At 43.1% G+C, this 27,992-nt stretch overlaps 1 protein-coding gene across 2 annotated transcripts; it reads right to left on the bottom strand.

Annotated features, from left to right (window-relative positions):
• LOC122155352 (prolylcarboxypeptidase) lies at window positions 1-27,931 on the bottom strand. 2 transcript variants are annotated; one of them, XM_042809208.1, is made up of 9 exons: window positions 27,769-27,931; window positions 11,894-12,034; window positions 10,529-10,630; window positions 8,913-9,094; window positions 8,003-8,160; window positions 7,087-7,259; window positions 6,612-6,776; window positions 5,968-6,155; window positions 1-2,435 (listed from the first exon to the last, which is right to left on the bottom strand). In XM_042809208.1, exons 1-9 carry the CDS (start codon window positions 27,904-27,906, stop codon window positions 2,231-2,233), a joined length of 1,452 nt encoding a protein of 483 aa, XP_042665142.1. In that variant the 5' UTR covers window positions 27,907-27,931; the 3' UTR covers window positions 1-2,230. The 2 variants fall into 2 exon arrangements, with proteins under 2 accessions (XP_042665142.1, XP_042665216.1); XM_042809282.1 differs by lacking the exon at window positions 27,769-27,931 and adding an exon at window positions 17,631-17,689.
• Window positions 27,932-27,992: the final 61 nt, after the last annotated feature.

Here is a 27,992-nt window from a genome sequence, read left to right as displayed (position 1 = left end):
TTCCAGAAACTCACACTGGATATTTTTAATGTCTTTTTGATACAAACTGCAGTTGCACCAGTAGGATTCATCATTCATTTCTTTTTTCTTTTTAATGTTTTCCTCAGTTAGTAGCAAACATACATTTTAAATTCAGAACATTCATGCCACACACCAAGGGCTTGAGATGAAGTATACCAACAAGCTTGAGGTGAAGTACGGCCCATCATTATATGCCTGGAAAAAGAAGTCAGCAATTCCCCAAGGCCCATTTTGTTCTCACCTACATGAGCAATCAGAACTAACATTTAGAAGAGGTAGTTACACAGGCAGTTCCTCACCAGCATACATTAATGTGTATATAAAATTTAAGACAAGGTCTCAATGCTTAAGATATTCATATTCAAGGTTTCAGCTTCTTGAAGGAAAAAAAAAAAAAAAAAAAAAAAAAAAGAAAAACTGATAACAGAAAGAAAGTCACCTAAAGCATAAGCTGGTCAAAGCTGCAAAATGCTGATTCATAGTGCACTGGAGTCACAGAATTTCACTGTTGAAGCCTGGCAGATAGCAAGGTTCAGAAAAAGGATGAATAAAACTGAAAGATTTTTTTGTTTTAAATATGATTTCTTCAAAACAGTTAATGTAATTCTACAGTCTCTAAGTACTTTGCTCAAAACTGAGCATGAAACATTCGGATTCAAACACAGAGATTTAATATGTTAGGATAAGGTGAGAAAATGTCAGGAACTCTAATGGAAAGATGCACAGGCGTGTATTAAAAGATTAAATTTCAACATTGTGTTCACTTTGTTCCCTGAGGCCAGAGGAGACTGCTAACAGAAAAGACCACTTGGTGTCTTAGGAAAATCCTGAACTATCAGACATATCAGCCAAGCTGAGAAAACTTTTCAACAAAGTTGGAATTTTAAGAGCCTGAGGACAACAAGCCTTGCCTGAGTCTTCCTGAAATGCAGTTGTCTTTTAAACTGCAAAGAAGCCTTTCTGAAGAAGGGCTTCAGTGTGAATGAAGCCAAAGCTGGAAAATGAGGGGACTGCCCCGGCCATTTATTAACGTCAAATATGCTGTCTCATGAATCAGGGCAGTTTGTCTGGTTTGGAAGCCTTACAGAAAGCCCAGTGCACCTGGCTCGTTGAGCTCAGCACCATGCTTTAGCCTGCTCCAAGAGGGGAGCCGCATTCTGTGTTTTGAATAGTTCGTCCCGCAAACAATTTTTTTTAAAGGCTTTTATTGAGGAGCCATCAGCAAACAGATCATGCAGAATTTGAACAATACGCAGAATGGGGGGGAGGGAGGAACCCACACAAGGCACAGCCCCAATTATTTGTCACTTCGTAAGATCTACCCAGCACAAGTGTCACACTTGCTCTTCAAGAGAATGGCTTTGAAAGCATCCTGATTTGAAAAAAGCTAAGTGTGTGTGGGAGATACACATATATACACACACACAACACACCCACAGTTTTCTTTGGCAACCATCGTCACAGTGGCATTTCAGGAATAGGATAGATAGCGAAGGAAGAAATGAAAACACTGATGCAGACTGCATTCTCAGCCAGTTATGAGCAAGAGTCCGGGTCCAGCCCTGACCAGTGTAGAACAGAATGGAAAAGCCACTTAAAGGAGCTATGTTAATAAACTTTCAGAAAGCTAGTTTAAAAAATAAAGATTTCTTTCCCAGCATCAGTTCCAAAGGGTAGGGGCTGTTTATTTTCCTTACAAACTTCACAGCCCACTTCTGCCCATGCCTTCCCTCCCTTTCCAGTTGCAGTAAGATATAATTTCTGTTCCCTCATTCTCTGTGCCCTTATCATGACAATTTATACCGGCTGAGGGCTGAGATGCCCAAAATTCAATCCCACTGAACACAGGGGGAGTTTGGCATCAACATGAACAGCACTGCTCTTTAATCCATTGTACACACCAGCAGTAAGGACAGCCATCTAGCGCAGCAAGGAAGGCATCAAGCCTAGAACAGAAACTCTACTGTAAGGTACAGCATTGGGGAAAAGCCAAAGAAGAAAGCAACACAGAGCAGCAGCTCAATCCACGCTCTTTGACTGAAGGTTATCTGCGTGCTGCCTACTTCTCTTGTAGGCATGAGCAACACTGAGCGCTGCAACACAGATAAGGAAGCAGGAGGGGAACACTGAGAGCGTGCACAACGGGGCCTGGCCCTGATCCCAGCAAAGCCAGCAGAGGTATAACGGCCACAGTTGTTGCAGTACCACTTCAGTGCTGGTGCTTGGCCTTTGCAATCCACTGCTTCATGTAGCGGACTTCCAAAGCCCGAGCTTGTTGCACAGATTCGGGATCACAAGGGTTGCGGCTACGCAGGTCCAGGTGATGAGCTCCATCTGGGATCACAATTGCCACGAGGGAGTCTGTGATGTTCTGGGTCACTCCACCTGCAGACCATGGATCCAGGCCACCATTGCTGTAAGGAATTAATGCTTTATTAGGGCACCGCAGCGAGGCTGCACTTCATATCAACATCTCCATGAGGACTTTCAACCAGTTGGCAGATGTATGACAGAAACAGATCTCATGCTTGCCTCCATGCCCCATGCCCACCTCTCATCAGAGGTGCCTTCCCAACAGTTATACAGCTATCAGTAGCTTAGACAAGGCTAGAGTGTAATCATAAACTATTTGCTGGTTCTTATAATAACATGTAGGGCCACAGAGAGATGGCAGCAGATTCATCTCAGAGGCTTTGCCATGAAAAGTTCACGTCCCCCTGAACCTGCCTCCAACAGCTCTTCCTTTGTGACAGGAAGAATTTAATATAATTTCCTCTCCAAGTCAATGAACGCATTCCTTGTGCTGCAAATCCGATTCCAAATCATGTCCTATCCACAGAACAAGCCAATGATGGAAATGAAGTTTTGCATCTTTTATTCCTAGCTTTGGACTGCAGAGGTTGTAGGGATTACTGGGTTATTTTCCTTTACTGCATTGTTCTTCCCAGAAGTGGTCCATTTCAATTCATAAAGAAAGCAATTTCTATATGCTTATGAAACTATGTGACTTTAGATTGGTTCCTCAGTTAACACACTGGATCCACCCACAAAAAGAAACATTAGACGTTGGCTTCCGTATTTCAGTGAAAGTTTCTAGAAATATCTAAGAAATGAGGACACGTTGGGCCAGAGATACGTGCTAGAAAAAGAAAAAACACATGGCAACACCAGAAATCACAGACAATAACAAGTGAAAAAGTGCAGAAATAACAGTAAAAAATGTGATGGAATCTATGATTTCATTTGTTTCTCCACTGGAGAGGAAAAAAAAGAAAAAACAAATGTCCTCAATTTCCATAGCTCTTAATTGTCAGTGTTTTTAACTATGATTGCAAGTGAAAGAAATGTTTTACATCTGGAAGAGAAAAAGCACACAAAGCTGCCCAATAAGCAAAAAGCATTTGATTTAAAAGGTCATCTGAATCAGCAGAGCACCTTGGCAACAGGGGGATGAGTTGCTGAGAGACTCAAGACGTACATGGACTTGGATCTTTTGCTCCCAGTCACATGGAAACTAAGCACGCCACGAGGAAACAACAATCTCTGGCTTTTCTGGGAGCTGCTGGCTGCATCCTCTGCAGCTCCTGCCAAATGACAGCAGCAGAGGCACTGACGCAGTTTGAGGAGTGAGAGCTGCCCAGGAGAGGGGAGACAGAGGGCTCACCATTAAGTCATCCCAAGACTCACAATTTACAGAAGATAGCTGAGTACCAACAGAAATGGATCATTCCTATGCTAAAGCTAAGCATGCACACGAATAATTGTTGCCCAACTCACAGAACAGAAGTTTGCAGGTGCAAGCAGAAGTAAAATAAGTCAGCAATTCCCTTCCTGCAGTGGTCAGGCAAGTAGGGCTTCAGAGCAAGCAATCTCAATGTACAATATCAGCACTAGCCCTGATTTTAATTCACCATACTTCCTGACAGCATAGATAGGGTCCTGCCTATCCCACAAGAAGTTTCCTTCCCACCACATCTTCAGAGCTTCTTCAGTCCTTGAACTATACCCAGATCAAGAGAGACTTTTGCATAATCTCAAACTGTGCATGCTTTTTAATATGTACATCCTCACAGTTGCCCGTCTGTTTTTTGAACTTCTCACCTTTCTCTTCAGCCTGGCATTGCTTTGCCTTTCATTATTTTATTCTTTTATTCTTTTTTTTTTTTTTTTTTTTTTTTTTTTTTTTTTTTTTTTTTTTTTTTTTTTTCCTCCAGTGGTGCCTTCTTCTGCAGATTGCTCCAGTATCTCTCAAGATAGAACCTTCACAGTTAGCCTCCCCCTCCCATACAGACCTGGACAGATGGGTACCTCAGCTCAGAAGCTGAAACGTCCAGGTATGATGCACCCAGCTTAATTAAGTAACTCTTAGAAGGTGCCTGAGTGGTACAATATAAAGTGGATCTGCAGAGTGATGTGCAGCTCACAGGGGGAGGAACAGCAAGAACAGCAAGCACACCAGCCAAATCCCAGCATGGCTGGGTGAATCCACCCCGTGGTGGTTCTGTTCAGATGCAGCATTCTTCCCTTCCTGGGCAAAACTGCTGTGCAAGTTCCTCAACACTAATGCAGTGCTTCTAAACCCACAGGGAGCCACATCCCCCAGCAGACAAAGGGATATTTTTTGTAAAGTGCTCTGGTGTTTGAGAATAAAGAGCTCTTATATAAAATGTACAGTGTTGACAACCTGTTTGTTTGCAGAGAGGCAACACAGCTTGACACACAAAGCTTTGTGTGCACAGCATTTGGTTGCTTTCAAGCTTTTCTCATTTCAATCTCCTTCAGTAGGCATAAATTCTGAAACACTTGTTTAGATTTGTTTGCTCGTTTATCACTTACAAAGCCAGTTTCTACTCTACAGATCTGTGAAACACTGGAAATCAGCAACATAACAAGAATTAAGTTAGAGCAACTTTTTTTTTTTTTTCTTCTAAATTTAAAGGGTGAAATTTCTCACTTTGGAGCACGTATCCTGCTGGGACAGAAACAGCAAAGGACAAATGAAAGGAAATCAACAGGCTTCTGGAGCCAAACAGACTGAATTTAACAGCTGAATCCCAATTTAAGACAACTTTTACTTTAAAATAGACAACTATTTACCAAGTCCAAGACATTAATTCCAACTTTTAAGTGTTGGGTTTTATTTTTTCCCTGAAAAGGCCTTACAAAATGTAAACCAGGAGATGCCTGCTGTTGGCAGTGAGTACAGAATCACAGCTCCTGAGGGCACAGGTTTCAGCTGGGTTTATTAAATGTCTCTCTACCACATAAGACCCTAATGAACAGCCAAGTGTTAAGCTGTCCATAACTAGAATCCCTTCACAGCAGAAGTACAGTTAGAGGAACCTTTCCTTTATTGAAAGCTGAGCAGGGTTTAACCTTAGGAATTAAAAAAAAAAAAAAGACTGAACAGCAAGAAGCATGCACAATTTTTGTACTATACTGAAACATTTTTACATTTTGTTCACGTACTAAGTTGTGTTAGACACTGCTGTTATATTGCTTGTATGCCTTACCACAACAGGAACAGCTTTTTACTTTCAGACCTTGTATGACTTTGTTGAAACTTGCTTATGTACCATTAAAAGACAGCAGCAACTGGAAATGAAAGCTCCCTAATATGCTTTTTTTTTTTTTTTTTTTGGAAATCAAGATTAAAGAGGAATGTCACACTAGCAGTCCACAAGGCTATCACCAAGACCAACAGTTCTAGTGATCAAGATCCTATGTTACAGCTAGAACTTGTTCAGACTTCCCTTTTACGTGGAAGAGACAGTGCTCTGGCTTCTTAAAAGCAAGTCAGATTTACCAGCATGAGAAACCTGGACTTTGGCTATTAGATAAGAAGGAATCCAGAGGGGAAGAAATTTACATTGGACAGAATCAGATTTATTCGGCTGGAATGCTGCAGACAGATCACTACCAGAAGACAATTCAAATAAGGCTCACCTGAAGATGATGTTGCTGTGTGAACTGATGTTTTTCCCTCCATACATAGAAAGAATCCAAGAGGGGCGAGGTCTCACTCCCCACAGCTTGAAACATTCATCTGAAAGTGCCTCAAAGTCCCATTTCTGAGGCTCAAACATGTCATGGACACCATCTGTGCACATGGGCATCACCATCTCTGTGCAGACCTGAGAGAGAGCAGAGCAACAAGATGTTAATGAGAAACTGTCCAGGAGCCATTTGTGCAGTATGTAAATACAGAGGCTCACACAGAGTTTAGAGATTACCATCAAGCTATCACAATACGTGCCAAGTAAAAGCCTCATCTTTCATGCAAAAACATTTCCTGACAAGCCAGACAGAAAAAGAGATATAGCTTGGGCTTTTGTTTTCAGATGTTCTCCAAACATGAATCACTGATGACACTGCCTGTGAAAAGTTGCTGTAATCCCTTTTATTTTCCCTGTTTTTGAAGAATGAGGTTCTTTTAAAGCAATATACAAACAAGAAGGGTCTTTACTGGTGCTTACACAACCTCCTCAATTTGTATCCGGTCCAATATCTTAACAGTAACATGAATTCCCATCTCCTCTAGCCCCCCAAAAACTTAACAAGTTGCAATTTTAAGAGGACAGAACACACACCTGATAGTACCACCCCAACTGGCCCAGATTCTTTGTTGCAGTCTCAGACGTGTCAAAGCAGGAGGTTTCTCCTGTATAATTGTAGTAGATGTTTATTGCCTGGAAAACATTCTGCAGCAACAATTTGTCAGAAAGACTGGGGTCCTTTAAGAACTTGCAAACTTCCTGCAATGAAGAGGAGAGATAGGAGTCTGAATCTGCAAGAAATATGCAATACCTGATGGGATATAATTTTCTTTTCAAAGTACATTCAAAATACTATTAGAATCTTTGTATGTTACTATACACCCTGTTTGTGCAGTCTGTGCTATCACAAAGAATCTGAAACTTTACAATTCCTGATTAAAAAAAATTCTTGGCTCTTGATGCAACCTGTGGCAGTCAGTCAAACCAAGAGAGGAGAGTGGAACCAAGTGGAAATGACTTCAAAAGCCCAGGCTTTAATCACTCCTCCAAGGCATCAGTTCTCAATTACCCTTATAGGCCAAGCTGGTAGAGGCTGTAAGAAGTCAGCTTTATAGGGATAGTCCACCATAGCCAAGTCTATCCATGTTTCACTCAGCCAACTTTTCAACATAGCAGCATCCTGAAGATTCTTCAATGGGCTGCACAAGTGAAATGTCCTGGAAAGCCACTGTAAACCTGCATCTTTAGTAGAAAAAGAAAAAAATCACAGTTAAAATGTTTGTGTTGTTATCACATAGGCCAGTTGTGCTGCTACTAAATAGTTCACTTAGCGTAACTGACCTGGTGAAATTGCCCCACATACAAGCATGTGGGATACAAGAGCAGATAAAGACTTACTCAACATTGCTAAATCGGTGGGAAATGCAACCTCAATACTACAGCTTATGGATCTGCCACAGTTCAGGCAGCATTACCCAAGAAGCAAAGATCAGGTTATTTGGCTTCTTTTTTTTTTTTTTTGATAGAAAGCAGTTACCTACCAACAAATGAAAAACTTCAATCCAGCTAGCTCAAATTACAACATATGAAATGGATCTCAATTCTTCTTGTCTTTGCTTTCTTTATTTTATCTGGTCTAGAATTTCTCCAGTTCAGCTTTCCTGATGTGAATTGGCTAACTCATCCTACCAGGTTTTATTTATTCATTTTTAAGAGAAAAGACTGTCAGCTCATCTGATCTTGGATGTTTGGCTCTGGATTCCAAATTCTGCCACTTGTGAATAAAGCACATGCTTCAACAAAACAGACACTTACAAAAACAGTGCTGAACACATCCAAGAATATATAGCTTAATACAGAGAAAACTGACCACCAGCACCTGTACATCTCCAGGTTAAAGGCACGATGCAAAGACATTAATACTATGAAGTCATAACATAATCCTGAACATTACAGCCATTTGAAGGCAAGTGGTAAAGTCTTACCTGTTGAGGAAAGGTGGTTAATGGCGCTCCAGGAATTCCGGATGCTTTCTGAGCAGCCAGTTCCACTCTTCTTGAAATCATTAGTCACTATGGTAAAGTAAGCACCACAGGGAACCAAGTCACCAAACTGCCAGATTGGGGCAGAGGCTGCCAGTGCTCTGCAAATGAATACAACACCAAAACTGCTTGGAGAAATGCATGTATCCTGAATCCCTGCTATGTGATTATCTGCCCTCTGGGCAATACTTCTGCCACAGCCACTATTTAAGCAGTATTTATAATTCAACTCAGACACTCACCCCTGGATGAACTAACTCATACTGCTGCAAAATTCTTCTGCAAGTCTACACGCAAAGGCTGCTGAAAGCTACAAGCCTTGGAAGCTAGTGCAAAGACACCAGTAAATATATCAGGTGGAAATTCTGACAAATAGTAAAGTAAGCTAAGTGTCATCTAGCAACTAATTCTCTCACTAGGCATTTGCAAACTCAACTGAAGACAGCCTTCGCTCAGAACTACTCCCTAGCAGGCAACAGGAACACAATTAACTATTCTTGTATCCTACAGAGGAAACAAGGCACTGAAGTGATTAAAAGCCTGTCTCAAGCCACCAGGAGGTATAAAGCCAATGTTACAAATTATTTGTTTTTGAGTAAAAAAAAAAAAAAAAAAAAAAAAAAAAAAAAAAATCCCCAATAAGACATCTCTGAAAGTGTAGGTTATCCAGTACCCACTGACCTAGAATAACTTTTGAGGCAGACAATACCTTTCCCTAAATTCTAAGCGATTTAGTTTGCCCTTCCAACACTGAAGCCAGCTTGAATTACAGTAATTCTCCCAGTACTGTAACAGTTATGACATAAAGGTAACAGATGTCCTGCTCAAACACAGAGCAGAGTAGTAAACTCACCCAACTACCACATGGGGGTATTTCATCCGAAACCAGGCTGCCAGCATTCCCCCATAAGAGCCTCCAATGGCTATGACAGGACTGTGTTGGGCTCCTGCAATGGTCTTCTTTAAGTACTCAATTAGCACTGCAAAGTCTGCCAGAGCTTGTTCTGAGGTCAGGTAATTCAGATGCTTGGAATCCTAAGACAAAGAACACAGGAGCATTTTATATAGCAATATCTGGCAGCAGTCTCTTTTCCCCAGACTGTTTCTCTGGGTGAAACACTGGCTGGAGTTGTGGTCAGTGGAGTTAAATCCAGTTGGCAGCTGGTCACAAGCGATATTCCCCACGGCTCAGTACTGGAGCTGCTTCTATTTCACATCTTTATTAATGATCTTGATGAGGGGATTGAGTGCACCCTCAGTAAGTCTGCAGACACTTGGGAGAGAGTTGGGATGGAGTGTTGACCTGCCAGAAGGGAGAAGGGCACTACAGAGGGGTCTGGATAGACTGCATCGATGGACCAAGGTTAACTGTATGAGTTTCAATAGGGACAAGTGTTGGGTCCTGCATTGTGCTCACAACAACCCCAGGCAATCCTATGGGCTTGAGGAGGAGTGGCTGGAAAGCTGCCTGATGGAAAGGGACTGTGGTGTACTGATGGACAGTCAGCTGAATATGAGCCAGCAGTGTGCCCAGGTGGCCAAGAAGGCCAATGGCATCCTGGCTTGTATCAGGAATGGTGTGGTGAGCAGGACTGGGGAAGTCATCCTGCCCTGTACTTGGTACTGGTGAGGCCCCATCTTGAGTACTGTGTTCAGTTTTGGCACCTCAGTACAGAAAGGACATGGAGGTGCTGGAGCAGGTCCAAAGAAGGGCAACAAGACTTGTGAAGGGCGTGGAGAATGTGCCCTACAAGGAGAGATTGAAGGAACTGGGGCTGTTTAGTCTGGGGAAAAGGAGGCTGAGGGAAGCCCTTACTGCTCTCTTCCAGTATCTGAAAGGTGCTTACAGCAAGAGCAGGGTTGGTCTCTTCTCACTGGTGACAGGATGAGGGCAAATGGCCTCAAGTTGCACCAGGGTAAGTTTAGGTTGGATATCAGGAAAAACTTCTTTACAGAAAGGGTTGTTAAGCACTGGAATAGGCTCCCCAGGGAAGTGGTTGAGTCACCATGCCTGCATGTGTTTAAAAACCATTTAGATGCAGTGCTCAGGGATATGATTTAGCAGAGGGTTGTTAGAGTTAAAGTCGTTTGGTTAGGTTGTGGTTGGACTTAATGATTTTTAAGGTCTTTTCCAACCTGAGTGATTCTATGATTCTACAGAAACAAGAGGGATTACATTCTGAACAACCCATGTAAAGCTACTGAGTGGCCACAAACATTCTATGATTCTATGCACATCGAGTTATAAAATTGTGCCTGACAAACTAAATTATTGCAGGTGTCGTTTGAGGTGCTAGAAAATCCTAGATTTTCTTAAAATATGTAATCAGTAGTTACAAAAATAGGATAGTTGTTTATTTCTAGCATATCTTACTCAGGCAAGAAGTTGTTGCACCAACCAGAATTACAGTAAGCAGATTTTTGTTTTTATAGAACACATCCAGAGAAGAAAGCAAAGACAACACTTACACTGAAAGATTCGTTTCCAAAGGGCAAGGATTCTCCATAATATCTATGTTCAGCAAATACTAACATGGCATTAAGTTCTTCAGCCACATCCCACATAAAACCCTGGTTGGAGAAAAAACAGACATTGAAAGTGATTGAGTGACCTTGCTTGAAAGTCCCTACGTCCAGTCTACTGCACCTTGAATTTGGTCTTTGATGAGGAAGATATCGCTATCAAAATACAACCAGAAAGACAGACTGCAATTTGGTTTTAAAGTAACGCTGAAGTGACAAAATACAGAAGGTAGACAACTGCCCAGATAAATATAAATGCACACTGCTTGATGTTTTACAGCATCTTTGTTTTGTAAGTGTGCTCAAGGCAATCCTGCCACAGCTCCTACACAGCACGACATCAATTCCCAAGAAATCAAAAAGCAAAACAGCACGTGTGTTTGAATTAGGACTACAGTACAGAAAAAAATCCTTTGGCAATGAGCAGTAATACAGATAATTGAAACACACTTATTGGCAAGTGATAAGTAATCACAACAAGTTGTCATTATTTGGTGACAGCAACATTTTTACCATCCACCAGTTATGCAGAGGGGCAGACAGATCACCAGCTGCCAGAACAAAGTGCATAAGCAGTCCTTGGTTACTTCAGACCTGCACATGCCAACTCCTGTTGCACCAGTGGATTTTATAGTGAAGTAGCAGAAAAATGCCTACACTCCCTTTTGTGTAAAAGGAAAGTGATGGAATCACCGACCCTGGAGACGTGCAAGAAACATTCAGACATTGTACTGAGGGACATGGCTTAGTGGGGAAATACAGGTGATAGGTGGACGTTTGTACTGGATGGTCTTAGAGAACTCTTCCAATTGTAGTGATTCTATTATTTGCATGTCAGGGAAGTAATAACTTCCAAGGATTTTGTAAGGGAACGAGCATCTGTTCTTAATTCCTAGGCAGCTTCATTTCACTTGATATTTTAGTTTTCTAAGAGGAAAATAAAATAAAGCAATCAAACCAGCTCCTTTTACTCAGAAGCATTCTAATCAGTGGGATTGATGCAGTTTGGTCCACACTCTTTCATCCTTAGCTTCAGGCACCACAGAGCGTTTCCTCAAGTTTTCTTCACAACTCAAGGAAGTTAAGGCAAGTTCTTCCCTTTGATTTCTGTGGATTTCAAACAGGACCTCAAATCCCCTAAAATCTTCCCTATATTTTTCAGCTTACTTTTTCTCCTGAAACTCTCATAACCACAATTGTAAGTTCTCTTCAAATGATGCCGATGCCATCTTGCTTGTCCTTATTTTTCAGTAGGTCACTGCTGGAAAGAAGGACTGTAATTTAAAAGTCAGGGATCTAATTTGTACGTACTGTGTTGTTGCAGAACCACGTGATGTCTCCTTCATTGCCTGTATAAAACAGTATTGGCCCATTGTCTTTCTCCCAGTGCTGATCTGCTATCAGATATCGCTGCTGGAACGTAAGATTTTGGTCAAATCCAAAGTGATCAATCTGTCAAAACAGTGGAGAACACCAATTTCAGAAAGAGAAAATTGATCGTGGATCTGCAGCACAAGTGCTGACAGTCACTTTGCAGAAGAAAAATAAAGAAAGAGTTTCACAAGGATAAAAGACACTAATTTATATTCTCAGATTCCTAATGTATCAACATTCCTCTGCCTTGCAAGGAAGCCAACAGAAGTTAGAGGTCTACGCAGTCAAGGAGAATCTTATCTTCAGAAATAAAAGCCACGTGCTCTATTAACAGTATCACACCAACCCAGTAAAGTCTAATTTCAGTTTTGTTAAGTGAAAATTGGTCACTGCCTGACAGTGCAGAAAGTCTCAGAAAAATTCCTGATTTACCTTGTTATTTAAGACTTCCTTCACTCTTTTGGCATAACATCAAAATTCAAACAGAATTAGAATAGAATATGTTAACTTACCTTAGAATATATTCAGTTAGAATATGTTTACTTTTTATTCTTAGAAAAATACTGATTCTCTCTATTGAGAAGACTTTTCCAGTAGTTTTACTAAATGCTTCTCCTCCTCTCCTTGCAATTTTCAGTAATTCACACAGCCTCCCCAGTTCTCCTTCTTGCCACTTCCCTAGAAATACTTTAAGTTGACATACTCACAACTTGAGGCAATGAAGCTGTGGGGTTTGGCTTATTAGAAATTCACTTCCAACCTTGCGGATCAGTTTTTCAGCCTTCACTCATATTGCTTTGTATGCACTATTCCCCTTCACCAAGCATTCATTAAAATTGCTTTTGTAGTTAGCTCCTGCATGGGCAGGATGTTATTCTGGAAGAAAGATACCTACCCACGCTTTTACTAAACAGGAGAGCTATGCTGTCTAATTTCCATGTATTCCCAAATCAGCACCACTTTTGGTCATCAGCTGAAGATGATCTCTACTTTCCCAAATTTGACTTCCATCAGCAGAACGCATCATTTCTTCCCTTTCATACTGCTGCTTGTGGTAGCAGCCTGACATCTGCTGGCTTGAGCACCTCTGCTCAGCCTTTGTATCGACAACTGTCAAACCTCAGATGCTCCCAGAACTACATTTCATTTGGAGAACACCCCCAAGTTAGTGTTAAAAAGCAAGACATGCACAAATCCAAGCGCTCATTTCCCTCGACAGCTCAGGAAAAGCAGCCCAGCTCCTGACCTGCAGGATCCAACCTCTCTGCACCACATATTTAGGTACAGTTTGGGATAGAGAGTACAGGAATTTATGTTACATGTTGCTGCAAGAAATATTTTCCCCCCACTTTCAAAGTTCAGGGAGAACTCTGGTGAGCCTGAAGCAAGAGGACAGCAGATACAGTCCACTGCCTGACCCGTGCATTGCCTTGGCACAAAGGACAGGCTCCTCATCCTAAATAAGCTTATTTATATAATATATATATAAATAAATATAAATAAACTTCATGGCTGCTGCCAGACTGAAATACAGCTAAGTTATTTACATTTTTTTCCTGTGTGTTTTACAGTTTGCTCCCTATGTGTATAAGTACATGGCAATGTTATCATGCACACCCTTAGGGTTTATTCACTGAATTCCAATACCAACAACATATGCTGAGCCAACAGCTCACCTGCTCCTTTTTTGTTTGCACAGTTACTGCTAAATTTAAGTTCACTTTCTACATCAACCATAATCAAGAGTGATTTGTAGATCAGACACACGAGATCAGTACACAAAAGTCTCTGATCCTAAAACCCTGGAGCAATTAAAGAGAGATTAAATAAAACTGATCTAACAAGTTAACAAAGTTTAATAAACTCCAACAAAGTACAACTAGATGGAGGAAGAAATTCTTCATTGTGAGCGTGGTGAGACACTGGAACAGGTTACCCAGTGAGGCTGTGGATGCATTCATGGCCAGGCTGGATGGGGCTGTGAGCATCCTGGTCCAGAGGGAGGTGTCCCTGCCTATAGCAGGGGGTTGGAACTACATGATCTTAAAGGCCCCTTCCAACCCAAACCATTCTATGGTTTGATAGATGGATGGATCTATGGATTCTAGACAGTTAAAAACCACATCAGGAAAATAGGCTTACATATCCTATCTGCTCTTCATGGGATCACCTCAAACTGAACGTCTTGCCTTAAAGCTTGATTCTCCATCCTTTCTGCCTGAAGCCAGACTACAAGCTATGATGCCACACAAAACATATTCAGTTCTCCTGACCTGCAAGATTATGAATAAAAATCTTCAGTGGAGGCAGCCTAGTGAAAAAAACAGGAACACACGAGAAAAAACAGCAGGTGGAGCTGTTGTGTAGCCACAGCGCACCACTGCATTGCTGAATCAGAGCAGGCAGCCCTGAGTGAGTTTCTTTCCCCATCCTGTATCAAATACAAACACGTCAAACTCCACGCAAAGAGTACACGACACACAGGCTAACACCTAAACTAAGTCAGATTTTATTAAAAAGTTGAACCAGAAAATTTCTTTCCCACTCCTATGCAAAATGAGTAAGCCATTCAAGCTCGATTAGATAGAATAGAACATACAAAGAAAAGTATATTCAGCTGTTTTGTTTTCCTTTTCCCCCCAGGACGATACCCTAGCTGGTTAACAGTAACAGTGGTTAAGATATATTACCACATATGAGGGTTACTTTCAATTTTTGTGACAGCAAAAAGCTGTGCAATAATCCTTGCTCCAGAAATCATGAGACTCTTCAACTGTTGCCTTCTCTTTAATTTTGGATTAATGGATCTCTTTGCTGATATGTTGCATCACCATCCCTGCCACAGAACCAGATTCTGATAAAAGGATTCAAGTAGAAGAAGGAGGAGTACTGGAAGCAAGAAGTCACAAATAAATGTAAGGCAAGCTTCTGTCACCTGCAATATGCAAGAGAATACTTTGGAGAGCAACAGGTCAGAGGCAAAGAGAGCGAGAATTTCATTTCCACATAGGAAAGTCTTCAGGAATCTAGTTTAAATAAAAAAAGAAATCACCCTATTTCTTCCCAAAAGAAGAATTTCTTTGGCCTGAAAGACTTGAAAAACATTTGGGGAAGATATATGTATAAACACAACACACTGTGACATGGCTGCAACCTGGAGCCAGCTGCCTCCTGAGTAAAGTCTGGCCACAGCTGCTGAGAACTGCACTCACTGAGGTTCATTAAAAACACAGGCAGGCTCACAGCCACGTGGGCCATTCTGTCTCAGAAGGCTTGAGCCAGCAGCTTTGATCTTTCAGCTCAACAGAACTTCCTCCAGCACATCTCATCTGCTCAGGATGAAGAGCCATCTCCGGCTTGTTCCACCTCTCTGCCATCTGCATGAAGGATGTGGCACAGTTCTCTGACCTTACCTTGGATGTGCACATGTCCTGTGCTTATGTGGACCTGTCAAAGAGGACTTCTTTCTAAATGTTTTTTTTTTGTTTGTTTTATTTTAAATGGACTTCCCAAAACAAGACACCCTGCTACACACATTTCCTCCAGGAAAGAAGAAAAAAGGCACAACAGATGTTCATCAGTTATCGCACAGATGTTTGCTTAATATACTCAGAGCCTGTGGTACTGAGTGAAGTGTAACAGCAAAACAGGACACATGGGCTAAAACCCACTTCCTTCTCAGCAGCACCTTAAGGTCATTAATAATTACAGAGAGCAAAATCAGTGTGGATTGGGTTGGAAGGGAACACAATCAACATCCAGTTCCAACCCCCTGCTGTGGGCTGGGTGCCCCCCACCAGCTCAGTCTGCCCAGGGCCCATCCAACCTGACCTTGAGCACCTCCAGGGATGGAGCATCTGCAGCTTCTCAGGTAACTGCGCCAGGGCCTCACTGCCCTGAGTAAATAATTTGTTCCTGACACATAACGTAAGTCTCCCCCCTTTCATTTTAAAGCCATTCCTCCTTGTCTTATTGCTAACATACCATGTAGAAGTGCAGCCAGCAGATCGAGGGAGGTCATCCTTCCTCTCTACTCTGCCCCGGTGAGGCCACATTTGGAATACTTTGTCTAGTTCATGGCTCCCCTGCTCAAGAAAGACAGGGATCTCCTAGGAATCCATCAAAGGGCTTGGAGCATCTTTCATATGAGGGAAGGCTGAGTAATCTGGGTCTGCTCAGTCTGGGGAAAAGATGGCTGAGGGGAGATCAGACTAATGTTTATAAATATCTGAAGGGAGGTGGGAGGCAAGTGGATGAAGTGGATCAGGCCATATTCTTCTTGGTAGTGTGTAGTGACAAGACAAGGAGCAATGGCCTAAAACTTGAACATAGGAAGATTCATACATACATGCAAACTTCTTTTACAGTAAGGGTGACAGAGCACCCAGAACTGTTGTGGTCTTCTTCTCTGGAGATATTCAAGACCTGTCTGGATGCCTACCTGTATGACCCATTATAGGGAAGTGCTTTGGCAGGGGGTAGGACTTGATCTCTTGAGGCCCCTTCCAATCTCTGCAATTCTCTTATCCCCCCAGCTTCTGCTCATAAGCTCCCTTCAAGTAGTAGAAGGTCATGACAAGGTCTCCCTGAAGCCTTCTCTTCTCCAGACTCAACAACCTCAGTTTCACCAACCTTCCATCATAGGAGAGGTGCTCCAGCCTTCCAATCATCTTTGTGGCCTTAAAAAAGCTGAGACTTTTCCAAAAAGAAATAACAACTCATAGAGTAGCTATGTATCTAACACAGTATGTAGTATCTAACAAAAAGATTTTAAGGTCATCAGTGGTGGAAAATCTATACCTGATGGTTTTACACTTTTGGAACTCTGGCAAGTGCTCAAGCACAGCCTTCCTGACATTTTCTATGTGACAGCATTATTTCTCCAAATTTAGATGTCTCACCTGAAGCTGAGTCAGTTGTTTTACTGGTGAAAAGCCAGAGGATTAAGGATTAAGTGGTGATGGAGTTGTTTTGAGTGCTCATCCTGTCTGAATTATTTCCTGAGGACAGGAAGATGCAGGATAGGCTGAGGATATCCTCCTGTGTGAGCAGCAGGCATCAGCCTCCCTGGGATTTCACCACTGTGTTGCTATGCCCAGCTTCACTCCCAGCAGGCTGGGGGACCCCTGGCCCTACTTGCTTTGTTTCCTCTTTGCTTCCTCCATCTAAGTTGGAAGTTCAAGAAGGCAGAGACTGCCCTGCCATCTCTGTATAGTTGTATTTAGTGAGGCCCAAAGTTTTGTTGCAAGTGCAGTGATGTGCAGTTAAATATTCCAGCTTCTAAAAACCACTGCAGCAGTAGAGTACCACTAGAAATACACACACCATCTACCTCTTTAAGGGGACACAGAAACAGAGATAAAAACTAAATAAAACGTGAGCATATTTGTCTCCCCAACGCCATTCTTACTGCTTTACTTCCTCTTACTGTACATGCTTATGTAAGACAGCCCTTGAGTTTCATCTCACTCAGTCATGAGATTCATGATCTCAGATTGCCCCAAGTGACTTAAAAATAAAAAGATAAGCTTTGCTTTAATGTTTCCATCTTAAAAGTGTAGAAAGAGACGTTCTACAGAGCACTTACTAACTGAATTCTGCATTCTTTGCTCACTAGGCTGCTGTTTGTGTAAGGGACACCAGAGATTGAAGATCAGCACCAGTCCTGACATACCTGATCAACTGAAGCTCTCTGGAAGAGCACGGTGATGCTGCATTCTCTTGCATCAGGCTACACTGACCCACTAACTTCAAAGTCCTGCAAATAAATCAAATTGGAATTCAGTGACAATCCTGATGTCACTGCAATCTTTCATATTCCCTATAATTCAGAGGTTTCACAGCAATTTAGGTTTTTGTCATTATATCTAATTTTACCTGTTACGTGTAATAATAAAGCATGCAGATGTAATACACAAACTTCTTGTCCATAGATTCCAACTTCCATTTTATGTAGAAAAACAGCAATTTTCCATTACTCAGCGAGGCCAGATTTGAGTTGGGAGGTTCAAAATCCTTGTAATGGAAGGATCTCCCCAATTGTGACAGTCCTTGTGAACACGCTGCCCTTTGACTCCAATCATGTTTTGTGCATCTTACTGAAGCTCTTTTTGCCCTGCAGGAACCATGTCATCTGCTCTAGGGAGGCTGAAACTGCTTAAGGAAGTCTGGTTTTGGCACTCATTTATCACTTTAGTAATTAAAAAGCAGTGATGAGGAAAGCCTCAGACAGGAACTCTACCCCTGCCCAGTGACACACAGTTTGGACAGAGCACTTAAATGAAAAAGACCAAGGAACATTAAACAGCTACAGGATGTGCTGTAGGAAAGCACCAGGCTGCTCAGGTCAGCCCTCATTAGAAATAAACAGTTTCCAAACATGGTATGGATGAAAAGTTATTTTTATTTCAGGAATCAAAGCAACTATTGGGATCACAAACAAATTAATTCCTACTTCCATAAACTATTAGCAGCATCCTACCACAGCTGATACCTCAGGTCCTCCCGACAAGGAAGAACGTCACAAATCATTCAGGCTTCAACTGAATGCTGCAGAACCTTCCAGCAATCACAGGATGCTATCCAGCTGGTAGGACAACCCAAGAGGTTTCACATCCTCCCCATATTTTTGGCCCCAGACTCCAGGGTGGTGAAGCTGCAGCAGAAGAGAGGCAACGTGTGGGCAAGGCAGCTGATGAAAACCACTGCAATCAGCTTTCCTGCCCACTCTCCTCAACCCTGCTCTCAGCTCAAAGCAGCAGTGAGCTTGTGTTGCTGCGAGTTCATCAGCTACATAAATTTAGAACAAATAGGCAATCCACTCACCAAAAGTTAATGACATCGATGCTTCTGGTCAAGGCATTATTATCCTGCCCAAATTCTTCAACAGGACAGGGTATGGAGTAAGCAGTACAGATGAACAGGTCTGTGCTCTATCACCCAAAGCACAAAGCTGACATGCACCAAAATGCGCAATGCCAGCAGAGGCACTCTTGTGAAAGGTCTCTCAGATCCATCACAGGCAGAGGCCTGTAACTTTTTCCATCCTCCTTCCAGACCAAATTACAAATCTCTTACATTATTACAGATGTATCACATCATTAACATGAGGAGGAAAAACAAAATGTGCATATCCTTTTGAGATGTCACAGATTAATCAGTATAAAACCTACGTTCCAGTTCTGCTCAGTTGATCTCTGTCCCTGTGCAAAAAGCTGCTAAAAACCTGCCGCTTTCTTAGAGGTTCAACTCAAGCTGCTTCAGTTTTACTTCCCATATTTTCACAGCTATTTCTCTCTCAGCTGCAGCTCAATCACTACCATCTTTTCTTTTCTACAGCAAATCCCACACTACTCAGGGAATCCATGGAAAAACTCAGTTGAAGTGCACATAAGCAGAAAAACTACCGTTATCCATCCAGCTCTTCTCCTAGTTAGACAAAGCACTGAAAAAAAACCCCAGCTGCTGCCATTCACTGAACTAAAAGGCTCTGCATAGCTCCATCTGAGACCAACCAAGTGCTAGGGACTTTACACTTGCCACTGTGGATCATTTGTTTAATAACTACCAATTCTGCAAAATACTATTTGCCATTAGTTTGTAGGACAGGAGGCACTGCTTAGGAGCTACAGGAACTCCTCATTTCACCCTGGTGTGACTTAAAGGACTGAAAACTCTACATTTGTAGGTGGCCAGGCATTTGCCATTGATTTTCAGATCAGCCTGTGGTTTTTAACAGCTTTGTGGAAGAACTCATTTTCAGGAAGTCAGGCAGCAAGGAAAAACAAGCTGCTGGTTTGAGGCATAAATCAGAAGTTTACTAGTGCTAGTTCTGCTTTCACCCACTTCCTTTAGTTCAGTCTGGCCTCAGTCCAAGTCCTAAGGAAGGCAGGGGGCTGAATACCCATCACTTTCTGTTCCTGTTGTCTTAAAGGGAAATTGCTGCACGGAAACTACCGCCCACAACTACCTCTTCTGCAGATTCAGTCCCTTTGTGGATGCTTTTAGAAAGTTGTCAGGTCCTCCTCTTGCTTCACAATGCAGGATTTACTCCCCTTGGAAGCAGAATAAGTTTACCAGAAATGAAAGGAGATGCACCAGGCGTGTCCTTATCAACAGGGAGAGGCAGAAGCCACAGCAGGTATCACACAGCAGCTCCTGCACCAGCATCCCACACATCCAGGCCTTTCAGTGAACAGCCCTTGTCCAGAGATTCTTCCTAGGCTTTACTCCACAAACACCTTCCCAGAAGGGCTGAACCAAGCCCAGAGGTCAGCATTGAGTAATTAAAGAAAATTAACCCCCTATCACAGAGCCAGGAGCACAGCCTCTACTAACTGTGCTGAAAAGAAACACTGTTTCCATTCTTCCATCCATGTTTAATTCTGACTTCCTGCGCCTAGGGGACAAAGTAACCTTTAGGAAAACATACAGAGATCACTGAGTTCAGCCTGCTTTTCCGATTGATTCCCTTCTAGGTTCAGCTGCTTTAGATATGAAGCCTACACATTCCAGAACTTATGGAATAAAGAAAACGTAGGTGTTTCTTCAGATTTTGAAGACCTAAAGAAACAAACCAGTGCAACAGCTCGGGCGATTGGCATGGTAAGGTAACACAACAAGGAAGCTTCAACCACATTAGCAGGATTGCTCTCTGCTAAGACCTTGTGCATACCTGGTTTATGAACTGCTTGCTACTTCAGCCACGCATAGATTTCTTTATTCTTTAGTCCCTTAGACCTTCTTTATTAAAAAAAAAAAAAAAAAAAGGACTGATGGAAATCTTTCAGAGATCCACTACAGCTTTTAAATGGTTAAAGCTTGAGATAGAGATGCTTATTTTCAGAGACGGGAGCAAGCAGTGCTTTCTGTAGCCCTTCCTACACACTGCTCACTTGACTGAAGAGACTGCAAGTTGTGAGGAAATTAAGTGTTTCCTGCCTAATTTGAGCAGATTATGTCTGCATTGTGACCCTCAGATAAGTAGTGCATAAAAATAAAACTTCACTGACAAGCTCTAACAAGTACTTCCCTGTTTTCCTGTGCATTGAATGACTGCTATTGTTTCTGCTTATAGGCCTGCTTTATAGCTTACAGCTCCCTTTTCAAATCACACTGTGAAATCACAGAGTAAGAGCTGCCAAGTACTGTACTGCTTGATGAGTAAAACATACACGCCAAGTACTGCACCTCAAAATACAATCATCAGCACCACTGTTCTGCACGCTGTCACAGCCCCTTGGTGCCAATTAAAATTATGTACAAAAATCTCATGTTTTTTCCTTTACCAGAAGTTAAAAGTGTTGTCTTGCCAGGCATGCCAAACTTTTTTTTTTTTTTTTTAACCATTCCCAATGCTTGATACTATTCTGAGACACCAACCTGAGTCACAAAAGGCTGCCAAATAACTGCTACTCAGAATTAAAATGCTGATTTCAATCCGCTTCAGTATCTTCAAGAAAGTTTGTGCCTCACAGTCAAGAGCAGAACAACTCCAGGAATCACTGGCTTTTTCTGAACTGGCACTTCTATAAAACATAGAATCATAGAATCACAAGGTTGGAAGGGACCTATAAGATCATCCAGTCCAACCACCCTCCCATTCCTATTAGTACTACAAGCTACTAAACCGTATCTCGCAGCTCCTCATCCAGGCGCCTCTTGAACACTGCCAGGGACGGCGACTCCACCACCTCCCTGGGCAGCCATTCCAGTGCCTGATCACCCTCAGAGAGAAAAAGTTCTTCTTTATGTCTAATCTAAACCTCCTCTGGTACAGCTTTCCTCATTTCCCCATCTCCTCGGGTCCTGTTTGTTGCCTGGGAGAAGAGGCCAAACCCCTCCTCATCACAGCCTCCCTTCAGGAAGTTGTAGAGTGCAATGAGGTCTCCTCTGAACAGGCTGCCCAAGGAGGCTGTGGATGCCCCATCCCTGGAGGCATTCAAGGCCAGGCTGGATGTGGCTCTGGGCAGCCTGGTCTGGTGGTTGGCGACCCTGCACATAGCTCCCTTTTCTTTTTCAACCGAGGCCATTCTATAATTCTATACTTTTATTTTCCATCCTTTAAAGCTTCAGCCTGTAACACAAGATAGACATTAAAGAAACCCGGTGTAGCCAGAAGAGATCAAACTTCATTACTTCTGAAGCATGAAGAGCTAGCTTCCTTTTACATATACACAATGTGAGCACAGACCTTTACATGCATTTACTAAGCTATGAAATCTAGAAGTGATTCAACGCAACCAAAACCAATCTTCTGGAAATGGCCACAAAATAGATGTGTCTTAGCTTGAAATAATCTGACAGGAGGAACAGACGCAGAACCTTGCTGAACAGCAGTTTATATGTACATGCTACGTTGGTTCTTAGGCCAACTCATAGCTGCTTACAGAATAAGTGATGTGCACACAGCGTGGGATTGTGGAGAAAAGCCATCACCACATTACGTCTTGCACAGTAATCAATTATTAAATTGATGGAAGAGGCATCACATGCACTCAGAACTCTCAAATCTTAGCGAAGTCAGGAGGGGAACAGCAGAACTGCTGCCTTGGACTTCTGGAGGGCAGACTTTGAACTATTTAGGACCCTGGTAGGTAGGATCCCTTGGATTTGCTTCTGAAGGGTAAAGGAGTCAAAGAAGACTGAATGCTTCTCAAGAAGGAAGTCTTAAAAGTGCAGAGCAATCTGCCCCCCTGTGCTGCAAGATGAGCCAGAGGGGAAGAAGGCAGGTATGAAGGAACAGAAAACCTTTCCTGAGGCTCCAGGAAAAAAAACAAAACAAGCCTACCTCCTGTGGAAGAAGGGGGAAGCAACTCAGGAAGACTACAAAGAAGTACAAAGGATACGCAGGGAGAAATTTAGAAAGACAAAAGTCCTCAACTCTACTTGGCCACTGGAGTAAAAGATAACACTACTTTATAACAAATATATTAACACTAAGAGGAGGGCTAAGTCAGATCAATTACCCTCAGGGTACTCTATCCCCTGATCTGAAAGTCTTGGATGGGTTGCAGAATAAACTCCCCAGAATTCAGATGGGAACAGTTAGAGACACCTACTACTCCACCTGGGCTGTCACAAGTCCATGGGGCCAGATGGAATCCACTTGAGGGTGCCAAGGGAGCTGATGGAGGTAACTGCCAAGCCCTTTCTATTGGCAATCAGCATTCCTGATCAACTGGAGAGGTTCCAGAGGCTCGCATCTACAAGAAGGGATGCAAGGAGGATCTGGAGGACTACAGGTGGCCTCAGTGCCAGGGAAGGTTACGGAGCACATCATCTTGAGTGAGATCACACCACGTGCAGGACCAGGAGAACAGGCCCTATCAGCAAGGATTCACAAAAGGTAAGTCCTACTTAACCAACCTGATCTCCTTCTGTGATCAAATGACCTGCTTGGTGGATGAGGGAAAGGCTCTTGACACAGTCCAGCTAGATTTCACCTTTGACACTGTCCCCCACACTATTCTGCTGGAGAAGCTGGCAGCCTGTGGCTCTTTGCTGGGTAAAGAAGAGGATGGAGGCCCAGGTGGTGAATGGAGTTAAAGCCAGCTGGCCAACAGTCCTGAGCAGTGCTCTCCAAGAGCCAGTACGGGGCTGTCCTGTTTAGTACCTCCACCGAGAACTTGGATGAGGGCATTGAGTGCACCCTCAGTAAGTTTGCAGTTGACACCAAGCTGAGAGGAAGTGCCAATCTGCATGGGGGTAGGCAGGCAACACAGAGGAATCTGGACGGGCTGGGTAGCTGGGCTGAAGCTCAACAAGACCAAGTGCCAGGTCCTGCACTTTGGCCACCACAACCCCAGGCAATGGTACAGGTTTGGGGCAGAGTGGCTGTAAGACTGTGTGAAAGAAATGGAGCCAGGGGTGATGGTCAACACTCACCTGAACACGAGTCAGCAGCATGCTCAGGTGGCCAGGAAGGCCAATGGCATCCTGGCTTGTATCAGAAAGTGTTGCCAGCAGGAGCAGGGAGGTGATCATCCCTCTGTACTCAGCTCTCATGAGGTGCACCTCGAGTGCCGTGTTCAGTTCTGGGTCTGTCACTACAAGACATCAAGGCCCTGGAGTGTGTCCAGAAAAGGGTAACGTAGATGTGAGGGGTCTAGAGCACAAATCTTACAAGGATCAGCTGAGGGAACTGGGATTATTTAGTCCGGAGAAGAGGAGAACGAGGGGAGTCCCTGTTACTCTCTACAAATGCCTTAAGGGAGGCTGTGGAAAGACAGGGATCAGCCTCCTGCATAACCAGAAAATACTGGTGATAGGTGGATGGTTGGACTGGATGATCTTGGATGTCTTTTCCAACCTCTGTGATTCTATGATTCACTCTTTTCAGAAAGGCCAGTTTATCACAGAGAAGCCTTTAAATTTCACTAAATTCAAGCTGTTGTCCACTCAGTACCACATTTAGTGCATCAAAAATTTTTAGGCTTCACTTTTTATAACGCTGGTAGGTGCATTGAAAACAGGAATCCAGAGGTGCAAGAAAAGGCTCCCTGAAAGTCAGAAAAGCTGCCTGACTCCAAGCCCTGCCCATCATGAGATTATCTCTACTTGGAGGAGACAGCTCTCAAATGCTTCAGTGTCTTTCCAGTGACTCTTCATTGTGGTCACAGCCACAGCTGCCTACAAAAAGGCTATTCAGATTGGCCTTCTACTCGTAGCTCCATACATTTTTACATATTTAAGTTCATTTTAAAAAAGGCTTGATTTAATACACCAACCACAGTTCCTGGGCAAAATACTAAAGCATAAGAAAGGCTAGTCTTACCAATAGAAGCCACACTAGCCTAACAGAACCGTAAAGGAGATCAGCTTCCCCAGTACAGATACAGTTTGTTGACTAAAGATGTGGGTGACAGCAGTTCCTCATCCAAAGGCTGTGTACCTTTTTGTGGCAGCACGAGGGATCTTTCTATCCAGGTAGTGTCACTTGTATATTGGAGAAGTAGAGGCCTTAAAGGCATCAGTTGCATACCAAGGAAAAAGAGTCATCATCCCCCACCCCCAAGCCAAAATAATTAAGATTATTAGGGACACAGACCAGGGTACACACAAACTAAGATCTCAGTCGCACTGACAGACACTGCTTGACTTCTCTGAGTTCTAGACTTTAACCCTGTTGTCAAGGATGCCAGACACTTGGCATAGTAAAAAGGAGGAACTTCAATGCAAGTTAACTATGAACCCTTTACTTCCCCATGTTTAGGAAAGCAGGCAAATGCCAGGCTTAATTCAGGCATCAGCATATGCTGTCACTAAACCTTCAGGCAATGCTAAAGGTCTCTATGCCAAGAAGTTCCACTTAGACTGTGATTCTACATTGAAGTTTTCAGCTTCTGAAACTCTGTTCTCGAGAGTGCAACACTAATGAATGATTTACAGTGCTCAATGGGTGACGTTTTAAGCGATGAGGTTCAAGAAAACCACCACCTATACTTCACAAAGTTGTCCTGTGGGGAAATACTAGTGTTTTTTAAATACAAATGTGTAAGAAACATTTATTTTATTACAGCAGATTTTGCTGTACTGTCGAGTTGTTTTTATAGTGCATACATACTTCCAAGTGATAATAAACTCATCAACATGAAAAACAACAAGAATAAACTTCAGCTACAAAAGAAACAGCGGCATGGAACAGGGGCAGATGATTCAAGCCCTGAGCAACTTCACTGTAAACAATTAAACATCAACAAGCAAAGTATCATCAGCCCTAGTTAATATCATAAACATAGTTATCATAATCATAGTGTTTATATTCCATTACACAGCCACAATGCAATTATGAATTTCCAGACAGCAGCCTTCTGCTGTTGCCTGTCCTATATGCAGCATGGGTCCTGCATGCTGTGCTACCAATAAAGAAGTTTTATGTCCCACGCTATGGTTAAGCAGGAACCCTCTTTCCCATAGCAGGTACTCACAGACAGTATGATTCTGTTTGCAGTAAGGAAAGGAAACTTGGAAAAGACTGAAGGAAGCAAGATCTGCCAACATCTTTAGAACAAAGTCACTGGGATTTTCCCTTCCCACCTCTCAACATTTATTTACCACTAAATCCACTGAACTCAGGCACACAGCAGCTCTGTCATTTTGCTGTCAGCTACATGGCACCCAACAATAACCAAGTAACACCACAAACTGAATAGGGGTGAGGTCAGAAGTGCAGCAGCACTGTGACAAAGAGCAATTCAGATTGTGGCACGGAATGATTACCATCAATATTAGAGCAGCAATAGGTAACAACCAGCATGCTACAGTTATGTGTCATGCTTTAAGTTACAACACTACTACCAGATTGATATCCTGGCCAATACAGACCTCAGGCTGCAGAAGGTATCTGTGTGTATCATAGTGGTATCCTATGGGGCAATGAGTTTCAGAATTATTAAAAGAGGAACCCAAACCACTACCTGAACATCAGAAAAGCATTCAATAGAGAAGTTCCCAACACAGAAATACCGTAGGCTATGCAGACAGACCCCCGGAAGAAGACTATGCACATACCAGAAACAGACTATAGACAAATGAAATCCCAGTGCAAGTTTCCCCACTAACACAGCTCCCTGGCCACCTCTCAGTACTAACAACAAAGACCTAGGCACTAAAATTATTTCATTTTTATGTTTTTCTTACCTGTTCACTCTGAAAGCACAGAATAGCTCGGAAGGGACTTCCAACATCATCTAGTTCAAATCTTCCAGCAGCAGATGGCAGGGTTGCCATTCATTAAATCAAGCACCAGCTCAGGCTGCCCAGGGCCCCATCCAGCCCGGCCTTGAGCATCCCCGATTTGGGGCATCCACAGCTCCTCTGGGCAGCCTGTGCCTGACCAAGCTCTTGGTTAAAAAAAAAAAAAAAAAAAAAAAAAAAAAAACTCCCCTGACATCTAATCTAAATATCCTCTCTTCTAGTTTAAAACTGGTTCCCCTTGCCCTACCACTATTCACCCATGTAGAGAGTTGTTCATCCTTCTGTTTATAAGCTCCTCTCAAGTACTGTAAGGCCACAATGAGGTCTCTCCTAAGCCTTCACATCTCCAGGCTGAAGAAGCCTCTATTACGAAGTCACCTCCTATAAATTTAACAAGAAATGTTTTATTCTCACAACTCTGTGCTTTGATCACCCACAGCTCCCCTGCTTAGCCCAGGGCATGAGATTCAAAGAGAGGCTACAAGCCTGCCCCCAGACAAAGCCAGACACTACTACAAGGCATCCTTTCCTCTCACCATGCATCCCAGTTAATAAGAACCATTACCACCATACAAGATGAGATAGAAGATCAAGATGCAGACATTCCCTGACGTGTCAGAAGGAGCTGCTGACTGCTTTGGAGAAGGCATAAAACAAGCAGATTTCAAGCGAAGCACACTAACACTTGTATGGCCCCAGGTTGAATAGGGCTCTGAGCAGCCAGATCCAGCAGGTGGCAACACAGCCCTCAGCAAAGGATTGGGACAAGACGGCCTTTAAGGTCCCTTGCCTCCTAAGTCACCTAATAGTCGTGGATTCCTCTGTACTGTACACGTGCTATAGATATTGCCAACAAACTGAGAACCGTCGGAGCTGACAGCAAAACAAAGCTCAGAGTAACAACAGAAATCTCTTCCACATCTGCAACGAACAAAAGCCACCCATTCAAACACGGAAACGCTATCAGGGTACAGATGACAACTCAGGACGTACTACGGAGCTTTGGACACGACTACAAAGATGCCCACAACAGCAATCCCTCAAGCACAGCCTGCCCCGTCACGATTCCCCACAGCCCGGCTCTCCTCACGACCCGCAACCCAGCGGGCTCCTACCTGCTGCGTCAGGTACCGCGTGACGTACGGGGCGGGCAGCGGCGCGATCCCCCGGCGGCGGCGGGGAGCAAGGAGCGCGCCGAGTGACCCGAGGAAAAAGAGGAGCAAGAGGAACCGCAGACACAGCATCTGTAGCATCGCCAGGCTGAACAGGAACCAACCACCGGCCCGCGGCTTTATAGACGGCCCACCCCTCCCCCCCGCCTGCGGCTGAAGGGAGGCGC

The sequence above is a fragment of the Centrocercus urophasianus genome, unplaced genomic scaffold (assembly GCF_019232065.1).
Source record: "Centrocercus urophasianus isolate 14NV4802_14NV808 unplaced genomic scaffold, USGS_Curo_1.0 seq_1, whole genome shotgun sequence".
Taxonomy (NCBI): Eukaryota; Metazoa; Chordata; class Aves; order Galliformes; family Phasianidae; genus Centrocercus; species Centrocercus urophasianus.
The sequence above is the reverse complement of the archived record's forward strand: the minus strand, read 5'-3'. Positions and strand labels throughout refer to the sequence as shown.